This window comes from Gouania willdenowi, chromosome 5 (assembly GCF_900634775.1).
Source record: "Gouania willdenowi chromosome 5, fGouWil2.1, whole genome shotgun sequence".
NCBI lineage: Eukaryota > Metazoa > Chordata > Actinopteri > Blenniiformes > Gobiesocidae > Gouania > Gouania willdenowi.
In genome coordinates this window covers 39,800,110-39,826,058 of record NC_041048.1, presented here as the reverse complement: position 1 = coordinate 39,826,058, position 25,949 = coordinate 39,800,110, and the positions used below count along the sequence as shown (strand labels likewise).

The following is a 25,949-nucleotide window of genomic DNA, read 5'->3' as shown; positions in this document are numbered from 1 at the left end:
AAAACAGCACCAGGAACTTGAAGAAACACCTGGACCGGTGCTACGCTAACACCAAGTTGACAGAGAGAGATGCAGGCGCGGCGAAAAGAAAGAGAGCAGAGGACGAAAGTGCAGAAAAGAGTCAGACAAAGCAGCAGAAATGAAGTTTCTCTCAGGCTGCCGTGTTACCAGAACCAAGAAAAGTGAGGACGGCAAAATCCCACCAACGCCAGCAATGACAAGGTAAGCTAATGCTGTCATAGAGAGTGGTATCATACCATACACTATGGTCACTGGGTCATGTGGCTATCACGTGTGATTATTACAAACAGCGACATAACGCTGATACCAGTAGGGTTAAAGTATTGTGGCACCGCGTCGTATGGCTCGTACAGATCAGATTCCTGCTCTTAAATGTGCGCTGTAGAAGTTTTTGGTTTAGAAGTGGTTTTTGTAGAGACATTCACAGTAGCAATGCAGCTAGCTAGCAGCTAAAAACAACAGCAGAGCTAACATCATCAGTTTGACTGGTGGTCATGCTATCTCGTGACTGGTTTTTATTGAGCGCCCATAGAAAATAGTGTTACCAGGGTCACCATGTTAGCAGCAGTAAAAAACAGTGCACTAAAAAAAAGAGAATAAAAGAATAGAAACAAAAAGTCATAAGGCTATAGGTTACATTGTCATGTTCTGTTGGTTAAGTTTAATTATTCTGTGTCTTTGTTTATTTTGAGTCTAGTCTTGTGTTAACTCTTGTCTGTGTTTCAGGGATTCCTGCTTGTGGCTCCACCCCCAGTGATGTCTGTGTGCTTGGTTGGTGATTGATTAGGTCCCTCATGTTTTCACCCAGGTGTGGCCCATTCCCAATCAGGCCTCCTCCACTATTTAACTGAGTGCTTGGTCACAGTGTGGTTGCTGGTTTGTTATGATGTTGTCAGGTTCGTTGTCGCCCTCTTCATGTGCAGTTGTGTCTCGTCTTGCTCCCTGGTCCTGCTCCCTCCTGTTTTGGATTTAAGTTTTGTTTTGTTTGAGGAATAAACATGGACTGGTTCCACAAACGTTATTCCTCTATCCTGCCTCCGTCTCTCCTTGCATTTGGGTCCACACCCACACCGGACCGTGACATACATTCTAGTTGTTTATAGCTCTATGTGTTTCAGATGAATAGGCCTAGACTTTAAATATTTACAATATCTTTATCATAACTTACCAGACTTTAACTTTGTCTGTTTTTGTGATTCTGACGGTCATTGTTACTTGTATTGTGCCATGAGCCTTCACTCTGCATATTATATTAATATAATCAGCTGCAATAAACTATATTTTAGCATTTTAGAATGCTAGTCATATTTTGATGAAAGTAACTTAAAAGTAGTGTATTATATTATAATGTAACTAATGACTTTTAAATGACAGTAACTACTAATATGTATTACATTTTGAAAGTAACTTGCCCAACACTGCATATATCACATGCAGACCAACTCCTTTGCTGACCTTGAGGTGATGAAAACAGGTCGCGTGTGTGTGTTCAAACCAAAGCAACACAGTTTCAGGGCCTACCAGACACACATTAAGAAATACAGAAACAATCCTTTCAACACTGATTATACACGTTTACAGGACACAATGTGAGGAACTTCCTCACTGCACACCAATAGATAGCCTCAGTAATATTACAACCCCACCGGACCCGTCGGCGGGGGCAGCTCAAACCTCCGTGACTCTCACGGGTTTAAATGTTGTAAAGAATAAATGAAATCAAACATTCTATTCTTCTCTGTAATCCTAAATAACTCAGCTAAAACTGTAGCCAGAACAGAAGAACACAGCTCACACACTGGACCATTATGTTCAGAGAGGGGAAGGTCGACAACTCTGCAAACTCAGCCTTTTTCAGTTCTTTGCTTCACAAAATAAACACAGAGCTCTATAACAAGATCCTACGTGAGACTCCAGCCCGAGCTGAATCCACTGATATACGGGTCTGGTATGTTACGTACCAAAACAACGCCACAAAATCAGAAAACACACAGTGGAAAAAGTCAGCAATGATGACAAATGGTGTCTTACCTTTGTTGTTTCTTATGAAAAGTTGCTCCATATTTTGATAGGTATTTTATAGGTACTGTAGGCTATTGGAAATGGAAAAATAAATCATTTATAATTATAATTAAAACAAAAACATCTAAATATCAATTCACCCTTGGGTAAGCACTGCCTACCTTGCCTACCCTGACGGCACGTCACTGACAGTTACACAATTCTTCCCAAACTTGTGGAAAACTTTAGCACAGTTGTGGCAAAGTGGGCTTCTACCCGAACTTTTATTTTAAGGCAACGCAAGGCAAATTTATTTGTATAGCGCATTTCATACACAAGGCAACTCAATGTGCTTTACATGATAAAACATTCAATTGTTTAAAATCAATAAGAACATTTAAAATCATAAGTAAGTAAGTAAGTAAGTATTTATTTATAAAGCGCTTTTCGCAGATAAAATCACAAAGTGCTGTACACAGAAACAATAAACATACATTTACATCACATGTGTAGCATCATAAAAGGGCAGTAAAAATTAAAAATAAAATCTTGTTAACTAAAAGCTTTTTTGAAAAGCGAAGTCTTCAAATGTTTTTTAAAAGTGTCCACGCAGTTCATCTCCCGGAGAGACTGGGGCAGACCATTCCAGAGTCTGGGGGCTGCAGCCTGGAACGCCAGGTCTCCTCTGGTTTTAAATTTAGTTTTTGGGAACCTTAGTAGACCCTGACCTGAGGATCGAAGGCTGCGTCCTGAAGTGTAGGGACACAACATGTCTGAAATATATAGAGGAGCCTGGCCATGCAAAGCCCGGAATGTTAGAACCAGTATTTTATATTCAATCCGCTTCATCAGTAAAATCAATTAAAATCATCAGTAAAATCAATTAAAATCATCAACAAACACATTACATCAACAACATGACCAAAAATCTCTCTCTCAATCATACGCAGTAGAGAAAAAAAGTTCCTTTAACTTTGATTTAAAAATGTTCACATTAGATGCTGACTTCAGCTCTGCTGCAGTTTGTTCCACTGTTTTTAACAGAAACATATTTGGCCTAATGTCCATACATTAGTTCAATTATTTCTGCTTTTATAGCCTTCCTTATTGAGAATTGGTTTTATATTTGATGTAAATCTTCAGGTTTTTTTTGTTTTTTTGGGCAGACTACAGATTTCTGTATTTAAAACAAACTCAGTATCATATATTTCCTAAATTTCACATCAACTGTAATCACTAAAGAAAACAAAAAAAATTAGTCATGTAGAAACTTAGATAAATTATTTGTTATGGGTATGTGATTTTTGGAGAAAAGTGGCTGGGGCTTAAACTCTATTAGTACTCACATTATTAAGTACAAGTACATAACTTTCGTTTACTAGTACTCAGGTACACTTCACTAGAGATACAAAAAGTCTTAATAGTGCTACTAGGAGATTTATGTTAATTAGGAATGTGGAAAAGCTAATTCTGGCTTGCCATTGGCTAAACCACTGGTTTAGCGACTGTAGACTAGCTTAGCGACTGTAGGCTAGCTTAGCTCAGCATTTGTTTTGGTTCTGTTGTGAGATTCCCTGATGTTTCTTCTGTGTTTGATGTTAGTTCGGATATCGCAGTAGTTTTAATATGTTTTTAGACATTTTTTACACATTTTAAGGCAGACAAAGTGAAGAACAGGGAGAAGTTGCTTCTTTCTTCTTTTCTATGACTAATCCAACAGCATCATTGGTTTGTTATCAAAGATAAAGAGGCTCAGCCTGTGTGAATGTGTTGCTATGATACAGAAAAATAATTAAAAAACACCACACATTGAAGCTCCTAAATCAAACTGTGTTAGACAGTTTGTTATTAACAGAATACTGACCTCTAGTGGACAGAAGCAGCAAACTCATATTAAGACGTCCGCATAATGTAATATTCCTCCTTTTTGTTTTACATATGAACAAACAAATGAATAAAATACACAAAACTTGAACCTAAAAGGCTTAAAAAACACATTAAATCTCTGAAATATAACCGATATCACCACTAATTAACAAAAACATGTTTAGTTTAAAAACCAAAAATGTAGCTATTATCAATAGGGTTAGGGTCATTGAACAGAGATTTAGGGTCTTTTAAAAATGTAAATCTTTTAAAGCTAATTTTAGTTCAGGGGCCAAATACGGCAGCAGATTTTAGGCGGGAAAATGAGTGATTTAATCATTATTGTGCTCTAGTTTGCACCTCCACATATAAATAAATGATAAAATATGTACCGCAACGATAATATCAAAGAAATAAGTGACAGATATTCACTTTCAATTTATAATTTTTAAATTTGTGGCCATTTTTTAGGTAATTTGGGGAAATGCGCAATAATTTTCATAAAAGATGCATGATTTTGGAAAAATATGAGATTAAAGATGACTTCTATCACGTAATATAAGCATTGGGGAAAATATGAGCCCTGCAAATATTGTGGAATTTCATTATATTTGTGTATTATTTTTAGCTGAGATATTTAAACTGATTTAATTTAATTTGCACAAAAAAAAATCATGGTTTCTCTGATGTTCTAAATTTGTGTTCTAGAATATACAGTGATATTTTATCAGACTTTAATAATTAAACATTGTTTGCTTGGGTACAAAAATAGGAAAAAGGATTAAATGCTGCTCAAAAGTTTGTTTTCTTCTCAGTTTATTGACAATGTTGGAAACGTTGTGGGAATTGCATTGTGGGAAGTGGAGTAAAACGCAAAAAAGTGTTTTTACTTCATTCTTAACGATGGTAAATATTGATTTTGAGGTGAATGTCTGGCAAAGTGAGGTGATATCACTGGGAATACCGGGAACAAACTAGAAATACCGTAGTTTATTATTATATCCAAATTTGTCACGTTGGAATGGTAAAAAAAATCAAATAAAATTGACAATCAACTTTTCCAGAGACCTTTACTTGTTTATCATAGGACCAACTGACCAATTTCTAAAATATGAATAAAGACTTGGAGTGCAGTTTAACATAAACAGGCTAAAACAAAACAATGTAATATATACTGTATCACAAAGGGAAAACAATATAATATCTTAAGCTGTTTTCAGAATATTAGTCAAAAAAAGGTGAATAACTAAGTCTTTCTTCTTCCCACTCCTTTTCGAACATAATATTGCAATTATAAGTGGACATGGATCGTATATATTATTTTGAACTGTTGTTTTCTCTGCTGGCGTTTCCAGAGTTTTGTTTTTCTTTCTTGTACTTGCTCAAAACATAGAAATAAATGAAATAACTAACATTTTTAAGCTATTCACATACATTATTTGCACTCTGAATTATTTCCAAACTAGTGTAACACTCATTGGCAGCTGAAAATTGAAGCTTTTAAAGAAAATAAATTAAATAACCACACATTTCTATAATATAATGAAGCTTTTACACGTCATTGTTTCCTGTGGCTCCTTTTTAAAGTGATGACAGTCATTTTAGTTTCAGTGAATAAAACTTTACTTTCAAACATTCAGAGAAGTGAGTTTCCAAATGATCTATTATTTCATCTCTTTATTCCTTTATTATGTTTATTTCCCATGTGCTTCACAGAGAAAACAACCAGAGTCCAGTTGGTTTTTATAAACATTTCCTGCAGATCTTCAAACAAACACCAACAATTACCTTTAATGCTTCAAAATAAGAGACATAATCTTCATTTTAGAGCCTTTGAGGTCAACAATCCCACTGAGGGCTTTTAGAGCAGCGTAAAGTAAAGGATCAGGAAGAGTCTGAGCCGGAGTTTTCAACATCGGTGGAGTCGTACTCGGACTCAGTGATGGCCGGGTAGGGCTGGGGCTGGTCCAGGTTGACGTAGGTGATGTTCAGGCTGATGTAGTGTTCTCCTTCCAGACCCGACAGGATGGAGGACACGGCCGACGCTAGCGTAGAAAAACTGGGCCTCAGCTCAGGGTCAGGATCCCAGCACTGGAGCATGATCCTGTACCTGGAAAGGAAAAAACCATGAGGGATATTAAACTCATTTTGACTCAGGGGACGAATACGAAGCACTTTGATTTAATGAGGGCTGCAGATTTTAGGTGGAAAAAAGCCATTTCAACATTATTGTGTCTTAGTAGCAATTTGAAGTAGTGTACACAACAGGAAGAAGAAGAAGAACAAAGTGAGAGCGTTTAAAGATCAACACAGATTATCACTAGTTCATCACAAGATTCTCTTTAACTTGAAACATCAAAGTTGTTGAATAGAAACTCTTGTTAAAAAAGCTTGAAACAAACTAAGAAACGCGTATTTTGTAAGTAGTGTAATTACTTCCATAACATCTGACGTCAGTGGTTTACATTTCCTACAGTTTTCCATTATGTGTCCAAAGAACTCATGGAACAAGGGTTAGAAATAGTTGATTTATTTATCGTGTGTGTGTGTGTGTGTGTGTGTGTGTGTGTGTGTGTGTGTGTGTGTGTGTGTGTGTGTGTGTGTGTGTGTGTGTGTGTGTGTGTGTGTGTGTGTGTGTGTGTGTGTGTGTGTGTGTGTGTGTGCGTGTGCATAATTGGTAATTAATTACAATTATGACACAATTATGATTGTAAATGTAATTGAGTTTGGATAATTGGCTTTGTAATTGTAATTGTTTTCGAAAACAATTTTACAATTGAATTAAACACAAGCACACATAAAGTTAACAGTTAATAAAATATGTTTCATATCAAGGTTACCCGTCAGTTCTATGAGGATCATTTTATATATATTAAAAAAAATTCAATTAAGAGGTAAACTCAGAAAAAATGCTCAGACACCCACAATATTTTTTTTATTAATTAGAAAGCCTAACAAGGAAACTAATTGTTTGATAAATAATATTTGTTAGTGTATTTTACAGCTGATTGAAGGCATGGGTCAAAACTGACTAGTTAGCATTGGAGATGCTAACAGAAAGCTAACACATGAGGTGGGTTATGTTTTATGAGCTTATTTGTTAAAGGTTCAGCAGGGGAAACAATAATTGTAATTTCAATTGTAATTGGAAAACATGCCGGTCAACGTAGTCATAACTAAGCTGTAATTGAACATGGATAAGTGAAGACGTAATTGTAATTTTAAAATGTGATTGACCCCAACCCTGGCTATAATTGTGTGTGTGTTTCTGAGTGAGAGTAACAGTGTGTGTGTCGTCCATAAACATTCACTGAGAAACTGTAGCGTTTAACCGTGTTGGACGATTTACAGCCTCCAACACTCAGTGACTATATGTGAACATTTTGTTTTTGAACTTTGTGTTTCGTAGTCATACATTAGCACTAGTTTCCTGTGGGATAGAATAAAGATGAAAAAAGGGCGTGGCTACTTACAGAGGGTCAGGACAGAACTGAGGCTGAGGAAGTCTTCTGCCCTTCAGTAAATAACGAGTTATATCGTAAGGATCCACCTCAGGGTACGGACTGGCTCCTCTGGTCAACATCTCCCACATCAGAACCCCAAAGGACCACTGGACCATCAGCACACACACACACACACACACACACACACACACACACACACACACACACACACACACACACACACACACACACACACACACACACAGGAGAGTCAGGAACAGCAAGAACATTTAGAACTCATGGAAAGACCTTAGATCAGTTCAAATCATTAATATCATTGTCTACTAGTAGACAATTAAGTCTACTAAGTGTAGTAAAAAGCTTTACTCGTACTACTAGTGCACTGAAACTCTCACTTTTAGTACTAGTATACTGTTTTAGTCTAGCACTACTACTAGTAAAGCCAAAAGATTCACTAGTAGACCCCATGCAGATGAAGTAGGAGGGATTAGAACCAAATCCAGCTCCTGATTGGTTGTAATATTTACAAAAGCCAATGGCAAGCCTGAATTAGCTTTCCCCCACCCCCTTATTAGCATATGACGCTAACTACTGACAGCCTTTATCTCACTAGTACATGTAGTCCAAAATTGAGCACTAGTAGAGTTTAACAAGAAGAAATAGTCATCAACATCCAGCGCCAGATTGGTCCTCATTATAACACACAACCTTTTCCTAAATGTCGTAAATCTAACTTAGATGTAAACATAAGAAAATATTACTAAGTATCTTAGCTGTTTTCTAAGAGAAGCTGTCCCCTTTGAAGATACCTCAAACAGACTAAGAGAAAACGGAACAAGGACAATAACTCCGGAAAAAATATTTGCGCGCTTCTCATTTTCGAACTCCATCAAGGCATTGATACCCTGAAGCCACACACCACATATCCTTTTTTAAACAGTTTCTGAGAAAAGCTGTCCCCTTTAACTCGGACGGATGGACGGACAGACGGAGCTCAAACCTGAATCACCCTTCCACATTTTCAAAGTCAAAGTTAAAGTCAGCTTTATTGTCAATTCCTTTGCATGCACAAACATACAAGGGAATCGAGAAGACGTTTCTCACTTCCCACGGTGAACAGATAAAGTGCTCAGGCACAACAGAAAAGACATTCCTATACTAAAGGTAGACATACAATTTTTACAACAGATAAAACATTTACTAATACTAAAACTAATATATAAATACTAAATACTAAATACTAAAACTAATACTAATATATAAATACAGTGTGTAGGTGGGAGTAGCAGCATGAGTTCCTATATAGTAAAGAAAAATTCTGTATATACAGTAGTAGTGCAAAGAGCAGTCAGTAAAACAGTAATAATAATGGCGGGAGATAATAATGGTTGATATCACTGATATCAAATTTATGCTGAAACGGCTTTCCATAGTTCACTCACAAATTCCCACTATTAGTACTGCTTTGAATCTACTCGTACAACTACTAAAGCCTAAAGATTCACTAGTAGCACTATTAGACCTAATGCAAATAAAGTATGAGGGGTTATGACCAAATCCAGTTTCCTGATTGGTTAGAATACTTTTGAAAGCCCATAATAAGCCTGAATTTGTCTTCTTCAACTCCCTTAATATAATTTACTGTAAGGGTTACTAATAGTACTAGTGACACGTTGTGCTTCACTAATAACGTTTGAGTACAATGTACTCTAAATGTGAGCATGAGTACAACTGAACTATGCTTTATATCAAATTTAGGCTCAAACGACTTTTTATAAACATTTAACATGAAAAAGCCTGAAAGACATGACGAACACGTCCAGACGTGATTAAAAGTGATTAAAAACGCACCACGTCAGACTTTGAGGTGAACTTTTGTGTCTGCAGGCTCTCGATGGCCATCCATTTGACGGGCAGCTTGGCCTTCCTGTGGTCCTGAACGCTGTAGTACTCCTTATCAAACACGTCTCTGGCCATGCCGAAGTCTGCCACCTTCACTGTGTACGACTCGTCTAGCCTGAGGAAGTAGGAAGCGCGAAACAGGAAGTAGAGGTCAGAGGTCAGCAACGGCTCTCATTAAACTCTAAAAGGCCTCGACTCATCTCTGCGACGCACATGCAGTTACGTGCAGCGAGATCTCTGTGCACAAACTTCTTTTGAGCCAAATACTCCATTCCTTTCGTCACCTGCAGCCCAAATCCAATCAGATCCTTTACTGTCGGGTTCTAGGAAAAACAAACGGGTTAAAAACAAAAAGAAAAACACAAACTTTAAAACACAATGGTTTGGTTTCGCACCCTTTTCTCACAACGCATGAAGTGCCTCAGGTCTCCGTGTTTCATGTATGGTAGAACCACCAGGGGGAGCCCCTCCTGGGGGAGGAGGATGCCCAGCAGAGAGAGGACGTTACTGTGGTGGAAGCCCTTCATTATGATGCCTTCCTTTAGAAACTGCTCCACCTCGTCCACGTCAGTTATCCCTATAACACGCACACACAGAACATTCTCTGACCATCAGGTAAACACACATACTGTAGAGTAGGGGTTCTCAACCTTCGGGTCGAGAGACACTGGGAGGGGGTCGCCACCTAGATGCCTTCAAGAAACTAAGAATATTTTGAACAATTTGAGCCCATTTTGGATTATTTTTAAATTTTTCTGCAACTATACCAAACTTACCATATTTTTGCTCCTTTTAATGCATTTTTGCTACATTCCTCCCATTTCTGACACTTCTCCATCATATTTCATTGCCTTTTCTGAACATTTTTTTTTTCTTCTTTCAAGACATTTTCAGCACTTATAAACCCTTTCCACCACTTTTCCACCTAATGTTGCATATGTTGACCCTTTATTATCACTATTTTCACCATATTTCATGCTTGTTTTTTGCCAGTTAAAACACTTTGACAATTTGTCATGCCCATTATTTGCCAGTTTAAACTAATTGTTCCTACTTTTTAAATGACATTACCCCAGGTTCTCTTAGAAAGTGAGCTGTCCAATAAAAGGTGATGTGTGAACACGTCTGTGTGGATCTGATCTGACGCTGATCCTTTCATTTACCCAATGACATCCTATAGGAAACATATATATTTATATCTGATGAACTGATAAAGTAAAATAAGTCAGCTGATAAAGCATGCGTGCATCGGGTGCTTTCAGACTGATGCATTGATTAATCAATTCATCAATGCAAAGAGCCTCAGTCCTGTAGATAATATAAAATGTATATATATTCCACCTTATGATGTAGGCTGATCTGTATGAACGCAGCATCAGAGACACAGACAAGTTAAAAGAGAAAGTGAAACTGATCAGAGTCTGTTTATTCTCCGTTTATAATCTCACTAATTTAATCATTAACACTAATCATTTCCTGCATTAATTACTTCCTGCTTTTTCTGCAGCATCAGTGTTGTTTTTGCTCTGAATTATGGATTTTAATTCTTCATATTTTTAAAGAATTATTCCTCAATTGTGACGTAAGTTGCTAAACTTTCTCCGTGATTGTGATTGGTCTGACGCTGTAATATCCGGTACTAGAGCGCGCACGTAGCCAGGCTAGAATCAACACGCTTAATTTAGCGAGTTGTACTCTAGATTCGTGGGACAGTTTCTGTCTGATGGACAATGTTTGGTTAGGTGAAGGCCGCTAACGGTGATAAATCCAGGATATGATTATCTAGCTTCGTAGCATAGCTAACCAAATTGCACAAAATGAAAGAAAAATAGACAAAAAAAACCCTACAAAATAAAGGAAAGGATTTCGAAAATGCAAAAATTCCAAAAATGACTGACAAATACACAAAATGACATCAAGAACACACAAAACTTGGAAAAACACACATAATTACTTAAAACTCACAAAACCACACAAAAAGACAACAGGAAAAGAAACCAAAAAACTACAAAAATACACGAAATGACTTTCTTTTTCTCTAGCAGCAGATGAAAAAAACTTCTACATGAGGAATGCGGAGAAACAAAAAGACTCTTTACTATTTAAGGACTTGACAGCGCAGTGAATCTCTCTGTAGCTGTGGTCTGTGAAGTAACCATGGTAGACCGTCCCAAAATGACCTGTGGGTCAAACAACAGCACACGTTAACAACTTCACCGTGATATAAAACTCTTGTAGGATTGAAACAGTTCCAACCTTTGCCGATGATGCGATGGTGTTGGACAATCAGCATCTCTGCAGGGATGAGAACATCCTTGACTTCCTCCAGCAGCTCAGGTCTAAAGCTGGAGATGGAGATCTTCTCTGCAGGCATCAGGGGGGTGAGGGTGGAGTCCATGCTGGCTGCAGCGTAGGCCAGGCTGGGAAACCCCACCGGTGCCACCAAGGGGGTCGGAGGACTGAGGGGGACTACTGCTAACACCCATTGACACAGAGTTATCATAATGAGCAGCCAGGAGCCAAAAAAAAGTAAAGAAGAAGGGCTGGAGTTAAAAAATCACCTCGTCTGTAGTCTCCTGCAGGCGGCATCTCCACAGCATTCGTAGCAGAGCGGTTAGCATTGTGAGCTAAACGCAGCTCCACCATTGAGGCTAAGAAACAGTTCATCACTTGTTTAATGCTAAACACACAACATGCTACGCTGTAGTTAGCAAACATGTGTACCGTATTTTCCGGGCTATTCAACGCACCGCTTTTGGAAAAATCCACGTAAAGGCCGCATCGTCATATAAGCTGCACTCTATTGGCTGATGAGGGTGTCCTTAAAACAACTCGGCCAATCAAAACGGGCAGGTAGGCGGGCTGCTATACTCCCGTTTGGTTTAACAAAGATTTCTGTGTATTTCTGTGTTTTTTGATGAGTTTCAACTGATGAGTTTTCTTCTCCACATGAAGTCTCCTCCTCACTGCTCCATGTCTACATATCAGTCCATTTACAGCTATTTATGGTCACTTTTTACTGGATCCAGACTGATATAACGCTGCCTCTGTCCGTTATTCTTACTGCGAACTACCACAAAGCGATAACGTAGAGTCCAGACTCTGAGTCAGAATCTACTATTAAAAACATACGTTTTAAAGCTTATTGTAATTTTTTTATGCTCTTCTCACCATAAATGCATATGAACCAGCACCACTCCCTGCTTCACAAACTTCCATCCATTAACGGTATTTGATTTTTATTTATTCAAACACCTTATTTTAGGCACAGAAAATAAAAACAAATATTAAACAGATGTATGACTTCTGCTGTCACTGTCCACTCAGACAGCGTCCTGCATACGTAGCACATCTCATTCGTCCTTAAAGCTGTGAGAATTTGACCTTTTCCTACATCATCTGATGCTGGTTTTTGGACGTTCAGTTCGCCGTGATGTTCAGTGGCTGTTACAGTTCAGTGGTTCTGCTGTAGGAGTGACTGTCAGTAACATTCTGCCTCCTACAGACGCACACACTGGACATGTGTGTGTGACTGACTGAAATATCCACACATAGAGCGCTCCGCCGCATTGACCACACCTTCAACATTAAATGAAAAAATAGCGTCCTATATGCTGGAAAATATGGTCATTCTTTCTGAGTTCACACAACGTACAATCGCACATGCTCACCTTTCTTCTTCTTCCGTAAATGCTTCATGACGACAAAGGCCAGGACGGCTCCAGCGATGAGCGCGGCGAGTATTCCCAGGACAATTCCCACCATGTAATGGTTACTGACTCTCATCACCGTACCAACGTTGTGAACCTGCCCGTTGATGGAGATCTGGGACGCCATGACAGTGATAGTCAGTCACACATTGATCCATCATTGGAGGTTTATTTTTAATGACTTAGAAAAAGTTTTACATCCAACATGAATCTTTTAAATCTATTTTTATCATTTAAACAATGTGAAGCAGGGATGGGAAAATTCTATCAGGGTGATTTTATCTGTATATTCATGTCAGCATTTAGAATAAAGACCAATCTGAGCATCGTCGTCATTTTGTAAATATTTATGTTATTTTTTTTTAATGTTTTTTCAGTTAGCTTGTGCTATTAGTGGTTAATTTTTTGTATTTTTATTGTCAATTTGTATTTTTAGTCTTAACACAGGAAACAACAAATGCTTTCTGTTGATTTTTAACACATGTACTAAAAAGCTGGATTTCCTCTTATCGCTTATCATTGCTGTTTGTATATTTTCCTGCAATTTTGTACATTTTTGTGGTTGTTTTCTGTGTTTTTGTTGTTTTTTGAGTCATTTTGTGTGTCATGAGTCATTTTGTAAATGTTTCTGTCATTTTTTTTTACTCTTTTTTGTATCTTTGCTGTCTTCTTATGCATTTTTTCTAGTATTTTGTGTGTATTGTTATTTTCATTTGTATATTTTGTATGTTTTTTATTTTTATGTCATTTTCTACATTTTTCCTTAATTTTGGATGTTTTTTGGAGACAATTTGTGTATTTTTTCTGTCATTTTGTGCATTTTTCTACTATTTTGTGTGTATTCTTGTTGTAATTTGTATATTTTTCTTACATGTTGTGTGATAATGTTGCATTTCATGTTTTTTGAATAATTTATTTTATTTTTGTTGTTGTTTTGTATGTTTTTTGGAGTCATTTTGTATGTTTTTTGGAGTCATTTTGTGTATTTTTTTTATCTCAGTTTGTGCATTTTTTTACTGATTTGTGTGTTTTGTTGCCCACGGCTGAAATACAATAAGAAGTTTTCATGACCTCATTCTTGTCTTGCTAGCCCAACCTATTTAGAAGGCACCACAATGTATTTTTCCATATGAGCTTTAAAGAAATAGTAATTTATCTGCAAATGTAAGAAAATATACATATTTCTGTGTAGTTTCCATTGTTAGCATTTGGATGCTTCAGGATGTGTGTAAGATGGGACGTGAACATACCTTTACTGGCAATCCCTCGCTGGGGATAGTCATGTTTTTGGGGATCCTGCAGGTTATCTCGTTGTCGAGAACTTTAGCATCACAATCGACGCCTGCCACCGTCATAATAATGGTCATACACGAGCTCACCAGGTTCAGCTTCTGATGCTACAAACATCAAAGGAAAGACCTTTAAAGCCCTGCGTTGAAACGGGAACTCTGCGTTTTAGTTTGAATAGAAATCTTGACCCACGTGTAGTGAGACTTCATCAAAGCCTGGGTACAGATTCAGCACGTGACCCTCGGTTTCAAACGGGATGGGCTTTCCATACGGGTGGTAGGAGAACTCTTTGTTCCACAGGCCTGTCGCTCCGTCCATGTCGAAGGACAGCTCGCCTTCCTCCGTCTCGTCCCGGGGAAACGTAGGAGTGATGCATTCCATCCGCACTGAGGAAGACTTGCTGATGCATTCCTGCAACAGAAGAAGAAGAAAAATCTAATAACCAACCATATTAAAAGGGATCCTCTACTGTTTTTACAAATGTGGCCGAAAATCTTTAAAATCTGCTTATAAGTAGGTCTTTGCATAACAAAACACATTATTTTGCACCATAATCATTCATTCACTTTTAAAAATGTAACTATTTTACAGTTTTAGATCCTGTGTTTCTCCATCTTGAAATCATGTGATTGATGATGTCACTCGGCTCCACTGCCTCTAAACATCCCATTGTTTTCTATTGGAGTGAAACATTCAGCCTGATTTTTACATCATTTAGCAGCTTTTTAGATCAAAATAACAACTTGTGCTGCTTCGTTAAAGGTGTCAATATAAACCTCTTTTGTTTATCGAAAGAAGATAAATTAATCAATCAATCCATCAATAAATCTTTATTTCTCATTGCACATGTAACAGAGCAACAAAATTACGTTTCAGTTTCATCCCGTCCAAGAAACATAAAAAGACAATCACATACACATAACATGGGACGACAGGGGCGGGAGAACTGTGGGTCGCCACAAGGGCAGCGCCCCATATTTCTTAGATGAGAAGTGGAGAACAGGAGGTAAGAAGAGAGAAAAAAGGCAGGTCCCCAACTAAGCCCCATTACTGAGGGGCACAGTGTGCAATTAGGAATAAAAACTCAACACAATTTAGCCTCGGTGTACTTCCAAATGCATCTTGGGAAACTTGGAAGTATCCTTCAGTGGGAACGCTGATCATCCTAATCATACTATATAGTAGACAGTATATACTCATGAAGTTTGTTGTGTATAGTATTGAGCGTACACCTTAAACAGTGTGCTGACACGCTCTGGTGGCTGAAATTAGTGAGTAAATCATGGACTGTTGAAGACAAACCCTGAGGATAGAAGTCCTTTTGGGTGGGAGTCCTTCAACAATCCATGATGTTGAGATGTTTACAGGCAGTGGGGCCGTGTGACATCATCAATCACGTGATTTCAAGATGGAGGAACACAGACTCTAAAACTGTAAAGTAGTCCCACTTTGAAAAGGCAATGAAATGAATATGGAGCAAAATAATGTGTTTTCTTAGGCATAAATCTTCTAATGAGTACATTTCAAAGAATTAAGGCCAAACATTTAAAAACAGTGGAGGATCCCTTTCACAATAAAAGACACAGAGAAAAGATGAACTGTGTACCCTTGTCACAGGTTTCAGGTGGTTTTCATTAGGTTTAAACCGGATGACGGTGCGGTAAACAGAATCCAGGTTCTCCCCTTCAATCACAATCTTTGAACCCCTACAAGTGAAAAACAACAAGGCAGAGGTCAACCACACATTGTTGATTTCATGTGTTTACTGCTGATTTTAATGTTCTTATTGATTTTTAAACTGTTTAATGTTTTCTGTTGCACTTTTTAATCATGTAAAGCACATTGAATTGCCTTGTGTATGAAATGCTATACAAATACATTAGCCTTGCCTTGTTACAAAAGGCTTTGTTGAGGATTTATTTATTTATTAATCAGAAAAAAAACAATGCTTTTATTTTAATTTATTTACTTCCAACCACAGTGTATGCTGTGTATGATGTGCATACTTCCCTGTTGAGGTGAACGCAACTAACCACAATAGCCTTGAAGTCGACCACTTCATCCACTTCCTCCTCCACAATAAAAGAGTCTATTTGCGCCAATTCATTCTGGGTCTTTCAGCAGAACAAACGCAAACGTCTGCAAAGTGACTTTTAAGTAGTTAAACTGATAACAGTGGTGATGAGTGTTTCACCATGTGTGAAACCTAAAGAGAAATATAATCTCACTAAATATTCCACATTCTCCATAACGCACAAGTGACCACAAAACACACACACACCATTTTCAGAAAATTACGACTTTATTCTTGAAATATTACAACTTTAATTTTGAAATTTTATGACTTTAATCTCAAATTATTCAGATTTTTTTCAGAAACGACTTTATTCTCATAAAATGACAACTTTATTCTGGAAATGCTATGACTTTAATCTCGTAGTGCCAAGATTTTTTTATTTTATTTTAATGTGGCCTTAATACGTCGTCGTAGTTATTGACCCGAACTTTAGAAAAGTTTCCCACATTGCATTTTGTGATTTAAAGTCCTGTAGAAGAAAGCAAAGATGGCACCAAAGCTGAAGAAGTGTTTTTATTCATTCTGAGCGTGATTTTTTTTTGTGTGTTTCTTTGCAGGACAAGACAAGAAAATGTGATTTATGATGTTACGCAGCTTTAACAGGTTTAACAAGGCTTGAAAAACCTTTGAAGCAGGATGACATTTAGCATTTTTAAACAGTAAAATCATCCTTTTACGTCATACTTTCAATCTAATACTACACTAATCGGTGTTTGGGAACCTCAGGAGTATAATAACTCACCTGTCAAAGCTGCAGTCAGGCCTAATGGCTGTAATCTTTGGGTTCTCTTTGTAGTAAAACACCTTTGTAGTGAGCACAGGAGATTTGTCGATGAAAACACTGAGAGGAACGTCCCTGACCTCTGAGATGGGCTGGGACAGACACACGATGGAGGACATGTTGTCCTTTGGTTTAGTGACTCTGCAGTGATAGAGGTTTGAGGTGGTTATGGTGACACATCTATTCTGATTTAAAATCTATTTTACACCTGGAAAAATATCACAGAAATGAAAGTAGGGCAAATACAAAAAGTGCACATAGAGAGGAATGAAAAGCGTGTCTTCAGACCTCTTTATGTGACATTCCACACCATTAAGATGGACTCTCCTGGTGGTTCCTGCGTTCAGGTGAGGTCCAGTCACGGTGATGAGCGTACCCCCGGCCCGAGGCCCGTAGTTGGGATGGATGTCTGTGATGTTTGGAATCTGATGGAAGAACGTCAACTGAGCTCATTCAGTTAGAGGCGGGGCCTAAAACAGTTAAAAGTGAACATTATGATGGATTACCACAAATGAGAATCCTGGCATCTCTGCCTTCCCGTCTATCGAGTAGCGTCCTTCCACCTTTCCCTCGTGAACCTCAACGGTTATGTTGACGTGCTTGGACAGTTCCAACGCTCCAGAACGGATCTTACACACTAAGCTGAAGGAAACGAGTGGGTCAAGAAAAGCGTCATGAAATACAAACAATATGGAGAAGCAAAATGGAAAAATTCATAATAATCTGAGGCAGTAATAGTTCTTACATTGGTTCAAAAATATGAAATGAATCAAATGCTGCAGTTATCACATGGGCAACAGGTGGTTCAGGGGCCACATGAGGCTCTAGGTCTAATTTTGTAAAAGTAAACTCACAAAATGATTCTAAAAACACACAAAATGACAACAAAAAATACACAAAAATAACTAAGATATGTGAAAGAGAATGAGAACAAAAATACAGAAAAGAGCCTGTACTACAAAGCTGAATAAGTATATCTGGGATATCTTTCCATTAACTTCACCTAACCCAGGAGTCTGCAACCTGCGGCTCTGGAGCCTAATGTGGCTCTTTGACTCTAAGGCAATGGCTCCCTATAGCTTTTTTTACAGAGGCTATTAATGATTAATGACAAATAAAATCAAGATATAACTATTTAACCCTAAAATAAATCACATTGTGCAATGACTCAGCACATTCCTACTTCACTTCCTGCAACATCTACAGACCATCAACTTTCCTGCACCTGTGACTAACCTTAAGTTTTAAATCCCTGGTAAGAAACTAAACCAACAAAAACACTATTCTGGAAGAAAATACAGATTTTAACTGTGTGGGAACAGATTTATTTAACCACCAATGTACAGGTTAAATATGTATGTTTTATGTGTGGCAAGAAATGAGTAATTAGCATGCGTTGATCACATGATCATGTGTTATCATATTCAAGTTACTTTTTGTAGCCTTTCAAATACATTAACTAAATAAAATCTTCTTTATATAAGATTGTGTTTATGTAAACTGAGATGTGTCAGAATTTGAAGATGCAAGATACTGTTTTATTTCTTAATGTCAGTTTATTTTAAACTGTTTTTAAGTTGCCATTTACATGATCAATATAAATCAAAAATTAAATCAAACATTATTCTATATAATTTTAACTGTATATAATTTAATACACTGTATTGTCTTCATTGAGAAGGTATGTTTTTGGCTCCAGGAGGACTTTAATCCAGGTGAGATGAGGTTAAATGGTTCCTTTCAGACGCCTGATCCTGACCAAACATTCTCTGTCACAGAGTCCCTGTACTACAAATCACAGGCTGTTAGCAATCAGCTAACCGAAATAAATGAAATGATTATGCTAATTATTAGAACATTGCATTAACGGCTGTGTGTACTAACCTCACTAAAATTAAAGCTCTGAAACGTGCAGGAAAGACTGTGGCAGATGAACATAAACTGTTCCAATCTCTCCCCTCTGGAAGGAGGTTTGGGTTCATCAGACACAGCTTCTTTCCCTCTGCCACCAGCCTCATGAACACAGCCCCAGTCCCCCACTGACTCTAATCAAAACACAATGTGCACTGAAGTTGTTGATGAAGAGCAGCTTCTCTGCTTCATCACAGTGAAATCAGTTCCTGAATCAGTTTCTCGAGTACAGTCGCGATGATGTACCGAGGATCTCTGTGAAATGTGCGCTGACAAATGCTAAAGCCTAATTCATGCTTCTGATGCGTAGTTTCGATAACAGAAAAATAAAAACTGTTTTCACTCCATGCTCTGTCTCAACCTCTGCTTAGAAGAGGCTTTAATACTCATATATTACAATACGTGCACAGCACAGACACGTTGGCCTGTATCCAGACAAGCACTAGCTGAACACAGTGTTTGCTCACAACTTCCTGTTTCGGTCAGGTTGTTGCGGTGAGAAAAGTGTTTCGGCCAACACCCAAAAATGCATTATTGGGTCATTTACGGAGGCCAAATTTCCGGTGCATCACTAATGACAATAAGTGATATGATGAGAGAAGTATCTGAGCAGGCTTCCACTCACTGTGTGTTGTTGCTTTTAGCTGACAGCACGGTGCAGGCTGTCTGTCCCAGACGGACCTGGTGTGTCCTGGAGGTAATGGCGGGCCTTAAAGGAGACTGGAACTCCCACCCACACAGAGTCAGCTCCGTCTGACCCTCGGGAGGAGCGGTCCGTGGAAAGAACTGCATCGTACAACCAAAGCACACACGGTCCAATCTTGAAAATTAACTTTATTATTAGGCGTGTAGGGTTGTGTTTTTACGATGGATCCCAGAGCAAAGCTCACCCCAGAGATACCAGGAGGACACGACTCGTTCCTCCAGCGGTTGTGGCACTCGCTCTCCCACAGACACACCCCAGAGCACCAGCCACAGCCCATGAACTTTGGGGCCGTGAGGCACACGGCGCACGTCATGAAGTGCTGACAGCCAGGACCCCTCTGTGGTACCTGGATCATCTAAAACAGGCACATTTCTGCATTGGTTTTACTGGAATTTAACCAAAAAGTCAATTTTTCCAAAAATACCAGTGTTTGAAAATTCATTTTTATGTATTTTATTTTCTATTTGGTTTTACTTAAATCTATTGAATATTTAATACTTAAATTGAACAACCTAAGACTACAATATGTGTTTAAAGTACTATACTATACTATACTATACTATACTATACTATACTATACTATACTATACTATACTATACTATACTTGTATTTCTCTGTATTATATCTGTATATTTGTACATTTGTATTATATTTTCCTGGAAGTGTGCACCTGTATCTAATCCCTATTTAATTATGCACATTTTCTTTTCTGTTCTTTCTTTCCTATGTTTTAGTATTTCTTCTTTACATTCAAAATATTCTGGAGCATCTGTAAAAAAAAAAAAGGTCAGTAAAAGTTTGGTGCATTGCATTGTGGGATGTGGAGTTTCTTAGACAGATCCAGTGTTTTTACTTCATTCTTAATGTGATTTCTTGTGTTTTAACCCAAAAACTCAGGATTTCTGGTGTTTTCACAGACTGGAAATTGCGGCAAAACAACGGCAGATGTTTATTCTGGGCTTAAACGCAAAGATCCAAATTTGGCTGATATTGACGTTCTCACAGAGTGAGAGGATATCGCGGGGAATACTGGGAACAAACTAGAACAAAATTGGAGTCAAGCTAATCACTGTTCTCTTTATCTGGTGAAAAAAACACCAGAAATCAGATACTAAAGATGAATGAAAACCAGATTATTTTTGTTGTTGTTTTTAATAAATCTTTTCTAAATGCAAGAAGTTCAAATACCAAATACATTTCATATCTTACATTTGAAGAGAAACATGCTTATTGTAGCTGAACTAACCAGGTTTAAACTTTTGCAAAAACAATTACAGCTTTTTTGAGAGCAGTAAAAATATTTATTTTGCTCGTTATAAAAACCGATAACGGCAGCCGTCAACACAAGAAATGAGGAGCACCAGTAGACTCATTACACCACCTCTGGTTCCTTTAATGACATATTGTGTGTGTGCTTTTCGTAACATACTTTTTCTTTATTATTTATGTATTAATAACGTTTTTATTCACCAGTTTATCAGTAATGTGACCCATGCGCTGCTCCTTTTTTGTCAGAGAGTAAAAGTTTGCCCCCGTCTGTGGGTCCCCTCTGTGTGGTGAGATTAAAACATGAAACTCTCGTCCATAGTTTTCCCGTAAATATCTAAATATCACACAAACAGAACAAGTTTTCATTTTAAAACAGAAAAACGCTGCTTATCTGGTTTTTGATTTTTCTATATTTCTGTTTTGGTTTTAAGTCGGTAAAACAAAATAACCACACTGCTTATTTGTTATTTTTATTAGGTTTTAAAACGTAATAACCAAAGGTCAAACCTTTTTTCATCAGACCAGCAGAGCATCACAAACGTGTCCCATGTCACCAAATGTGATCTAATGTCTGTAAACAGCCAATTTAAACACATTTTTGTCTTTTTTGAGGAATATAAAGACCGTACCTTGTCTCCAACCACAAAGAGAAGATACTCTGAGGAGTAAACAGCAGCAATAGAGGAAACCCTCTGGTTCTCCACTATTGAGTAGTTGGCAAACATGACAGGACTGGATCTGGTCAAAACCAGCTAAAAACACAAACAAAGCTGTGTCATCAGTGGATTTTGAGGAAAGTAAAGATAAACAGAAGAAGAAGAAGAAGAAGAAGAAGAAGAAGAAGAAGAGTAGCTTTGATACGATGATGAGGAGCACCTGAAGAAGTCGTCCGGTGGAGGTGCCGATGTGGGCCACGGTTTTGTTCTCTATGGTGGTAACCAGGAGGGACGTGAGCAGCACGTTGGTCATCTGCCTGTTGAACAGGTCCACTCTGTAGTAGGGCTTAGACACCATGGTTGGATGGTCTCTGCACGTAGCGTTGTTCTCCATGCTCTAGTGTTAAAGCAACAGGCCACAGCAACAGGCAGAAAGAGTGGGGGGGGGGCACAGGGTGATGCACTATAGCTGATCATTTAGAAACACTGAAAATTACACATGCTACAAATGCTAATAAATAGAAATCATGTAAAAACATTTGTTAAAAAAATATGTAAAGCCTTTTTCTATACCTTAAAAGTGGTGTTTTTTAAATTTGTATTTATTTTTTTTATTCATTTTATTGGAAGAAAAAAAAATGCTTTGTCAGCTTAGGTCACATTTTTTCATCAAATGACCGTTTCCAGGGTTGTGGAGCATTGAGCATCTTTTGAACATCTGAGTAAACAAACTCCATCTGCTGCCGAACGTTACACCTGGGACGGACAACAATGATCACAGCGAGGCCATAAAATGTCATTATATCTGATGCGAGGGTCAGATATTTAGAATAATGACCAATCGGAGCATTAACACAGGAAGGAACAAAAGGTTTGATGGGTTTTTGTTTATTTTTGTCATATTGTGTGTGTTTGGAGTCATTTTTATGTAATTTTGTACATTTTTCTGTGAATTTCTTTTGTATTTCTTTTTAATATATTTTTCTCTTATATTGTGTGTTTTTGGAGTCAATTTGGGTTGTTTTTTGTGGCTTTACGTTTGAGGAGTCCTTTTGTGTATTTTTGTTGCAGTTTTGTCTATTTTTCTCTCATTTTGTGTGTTTTTCTGTTATGTTTGTTTATTGTGTTTCCTGTTGTGTGTTTTTGAGTTAAATGGTGTATTTTTGTTGCAGTTTTGGGTTTTTGTAATTATGTTTTGTGGTGCTTTTGTGTATTTTTTTCTCATTTTGTGTACTATTGGAGTCCTTTTTGTGTGTTTTGTAGCAGTTTTAGGATGTATTTATGTATTTTCCTATCATTATATTTGTTTTTGGGGATATTTTTGGTCATTTTTTGTATTTTGTTGCAGTTTGGTTTTTTTTTTAGTTATGTTGCTTTGTTTGTGTGGTCCTTTTGTGTATTTCTCTGTCAGCATGTGTAATTTTTTTTCTCATTTTGTGTATTTTTGACTCATGTTGTTGCCCTTTGTTGTTTCTTCTATTTGTTTGTGTTTTTGTCATTTTGTGTTTTTGGTGTAATTTTTTTAAATGTGTTTTGTTAGTTTTTCTCTATTTTTGTATTCGTCTTGTGGGTCTTTGGAGAAGCCTAATTTTGTGCGCTTACTTTGGTAAAGACCGATGGCCCCATGTGGCCCCCGGGCCGCCAGTTGCCAACGTCCCACCTGTGTCACCCCCCTGTTCTTTAAATCTTTATTGATTTTCCTAAATAATTTTCCATTTGCGTCACAAGCCTCGTAGTGATTTCCAACATTTGTCTTTGACTGCTTTCATCTTAAATCAATGTTTACTGTAATAAAAAAAAGCCACAGCTGCTGAAATCTGAGGATGATGGCTGTGATACACTAGTTGCCATGGTAACCAGGAGAAACAATAACCGTGTTTCAGCAGACGCACAAATGGATGGCGCTGAAATAATATTTTTATTTCATCATGTCAGTGGAAATGATTGATGATTATTCACTGAGTCACAAACACAACGATCGAGTGTAGCTCTATAGCATATTACATACAGCCACACACAGGAGAATACTACTGTACTTTCTCATTTTAAACACGTATAAATGCTGGACCAATCAACAAAAAAGGGTAAAATTATTGACGTTGTTTTCTAATAGTGGAGGGCTTGTGAAGTGGGATTAAATTGCAACAATCATTATTGTTGACACAGTAGCTCAATAACAGAACACACACTTACAGAAAGACTTCTTACAAAACCCTATGTTAATAAACACATGATAAAATGTTTTTGTGTGAGTATAAAAGTAAAATCTTTGACATCACGATCTCTGCCCTGAGAGGCAGTGACGCTAACCAATAAGGATAAGTGAAAGTATATATATTAGATATAATGGAATTCATTATAATAATATATATTGTTAATGATAATAATAATAATTTTGCACTTTACATTCATGAATCTCAAAATGCTAAGGGCAAAAATAAATAGCCCACATAGTGATCGACCGATTCATCGGACGGCTGATTTGATCGGCCGCATTTTGCGTGTTTTACGTGTATCGACATCGGCCGATGCGCGCTGCTGCGTTCGCCGATCCACTTTATAAACAGAGCGGCTGCTACAGGGCTCAATGTTGCTACAGACAGAGTGCAGAGCCCCTCCCCCCACTAGCAGAGCGTGAAGCAAGCTCTTCAATCCCAATATTTATTCCTGTTAATGTTGATGCAACATAGAACAGAAACTTGATCAGTTTATTAACGTGATGTCGGATGCGCATTAAGCAGTTGCTTAATGCGCATCCGACAACACGTTATTTTCCTCTGTTAATTTATGTTCTGGGGTTGTGTTGGAATGGACTATTATTCATGGTTTCTTTTTGTGTTTATTACTATAATTATATATCTTTATACTCAATAATCCTGTTTATAAAATATATCTTCAGTCAGGCCAACTTATTTGTCAAAGCTATTTTCAGGACAAGGACGAACAATTCTCTTTCATAATATTTCATGAGATTTTCTCGCTCTATTTTTTACTTGTTCTTCTTCTACATCCCCTGTTTTTATTATTTGTTAAATACATTTTACCTGGTGTCGTTCTACCTCACCTTTGTTAATTTCAATAAATGTTCCTTTTTTTTTAATTGAGACTTGTGTAATTTTTATGATGTAAATTGAGGGAGCAAAAGTAGTATCGGCTCCAAATATTGGCTTAAGAAAATCAGCAGTCTATATCGGTTATTGGCTTAGGTTGATGGAAAAAAATTGGTATCACCATCGGCCCTAAAAAACCCATATCAGTCGATCCCTAAGCCCACAAAACAACATCAAATATATACAAAAAAGACAGATCCATATGCAAAATCACAAAGAAAACACACAAAAATTGGAGAAAAATAAACAAAACGACACCAAAAACACACAAAAAACAACAAAAATACACTAAAAAACAACAAAAAAATGCAAAAAACCACAAGAACATACTGAAAGACAGAAAAATATTCAAAACGACACCAAATTCTCACAAAACAGCAACAAAAAAGACATCAAAAACACAAAATTGGAGAACAATTAAGAAAACGACACCAAAAATACACTAAAAAAACAACAAAAAAATACAAAAAACCACAAAAATATACAGAAAGACAGAAAAATATTCAAAATGACACCAAAAACTCACAAAACAACAACAAAAACATACAAAAAAGACAGAAAAATATGCAAAATGACAACAAAAACACAAAATTGGAGAAAAATGAACAAATTGACACAAAAAACAAAAAAGACAGGAAAATATACAAAACAACACCAAAAACACACAAAAAACAACAAACATATACAAAAAAGAAAAAATATCTAGAATGACCACACAAACCATTCATTTTCTCCCGTGTAAATGCTCAGATAAAAACAACATCAAAACCCAACAATAACACTAATCATATAATCATAAGGATAAAAATCGTTTTTTTGTGATTAAATGATCAATAATAGAGACTGGGTTTTGACTTGATGACTGAAATGTAAACAACGTTATCTACCACTGACCAACCGCCATCATTCTGTAAACCTGAGTTAAGGCTCAGTGGCTCAGACCAAAGGTAAAAAACTAAAAAAAAAAAAAAAAAAAAAGGAAGGACGCCTCCCGCCAGCGCCTCTAAAGCTCAATTATTAACACGTTACATAAACATGTTTTTAAATCCATCCTGACTGCTGGTTGGCAACCTCACAGTCACCACGTGGCGCCAAGGGCTGCCAGACAAAGACAAACGAGAGGAACGAAGAGAGAAAGACAAACGCGAGGAACGAAGAGAGAAAGACAAACGCGAGGAACGAAG

General features: G+C 37.4%; 1 protein-coding gene across 4 annotated transcripts in view; it reads right to left on the bottom strand.

Moving 5' to 3' along the window:
- Window positions 1–5,548: 5,548 nt before the first annotated feature.
- Window positions 5,549–25,949, bottom strand: part of mst1rb (macrophage stimulating 1 receptor b) — a 33,917-nt gene continuing 13,516 nt past the window's right edge. For 3 of the 4 annotated variants that reach the window (XM_028447704.1, XM_028447705.1, XM_028447706.1), the window contains exons 3-21: window positions 21,876–22,052; window positions 21,629–21,751; window positions 19,914–20,084; window positions 19,649–19,809; window positions 17,619–17,754; window positions 17,401–17,537; window positions 17,074–17,253; window positions 15,861–15,960; window positions 14,447–14,665; window positions 14,215–14,361; window positions 12,926–13,079; window positions 11,816–11,905; window positions 11,511–11,729; window positions 11,354–11,434; window positions 9,650–9,831; window positions 9,468–9,577; window positions 9,204–9,369; window positions 7,362–7,498; window positions 5,549–5,998 (exon numbers count right to left, since the gene is read on the bottom strand). In XM_028447704.1, coding sequence (XP_028303505.1) covers window positions 5,773–5,998; window positions 7,362–7,498; window positions 9,204–9,369; window positions 9,468–9,577; window positions 9,650–9,831; window positions 11,354–11,434; window positions 11,511–11,729; window positions 11,816–11,905; window positions 12,926–13,079; window positions 14,215–14,361; window positions 14,447–14,665; window positions 15,861–15,960; window positions 17,074–17,253; window positions 17,401–17,537; window positions 17,619–17,754; window positions 19,649–19,809; window positions 19,914–20,084; window positions 21,629–21,751; window positions 21,876–22,052 — 2,916 coding nt within the window. In that variant the 3' untranslated portion in view covers window positions 5,549–5,772. The remainder of the gene's footprint in view (window positions 5,999–7,361; window positions 7,499–9,203; window positions 9,370–9,467; window positions 9,578–9,649; window positions 9,832–11,353; window positions 11,435–11,510; window positions 11,730–11,815; window positions 11,906–12,925; window positions 13,080–14,214; window positions 14,362–14,446; window positions 14,666–15,860; window positions 15,961–17,073; window positions 17,254–17,400; window positions 17,538–17,618; window positions 17,755–19,648; window positions 19,810–19,913; window positions 20,085–21,628; window positions 21,752–21,875; window positions 22,053–25,949) is intronic. The other variant, XM_028447707.1, reaches the window with a different exon arrangement.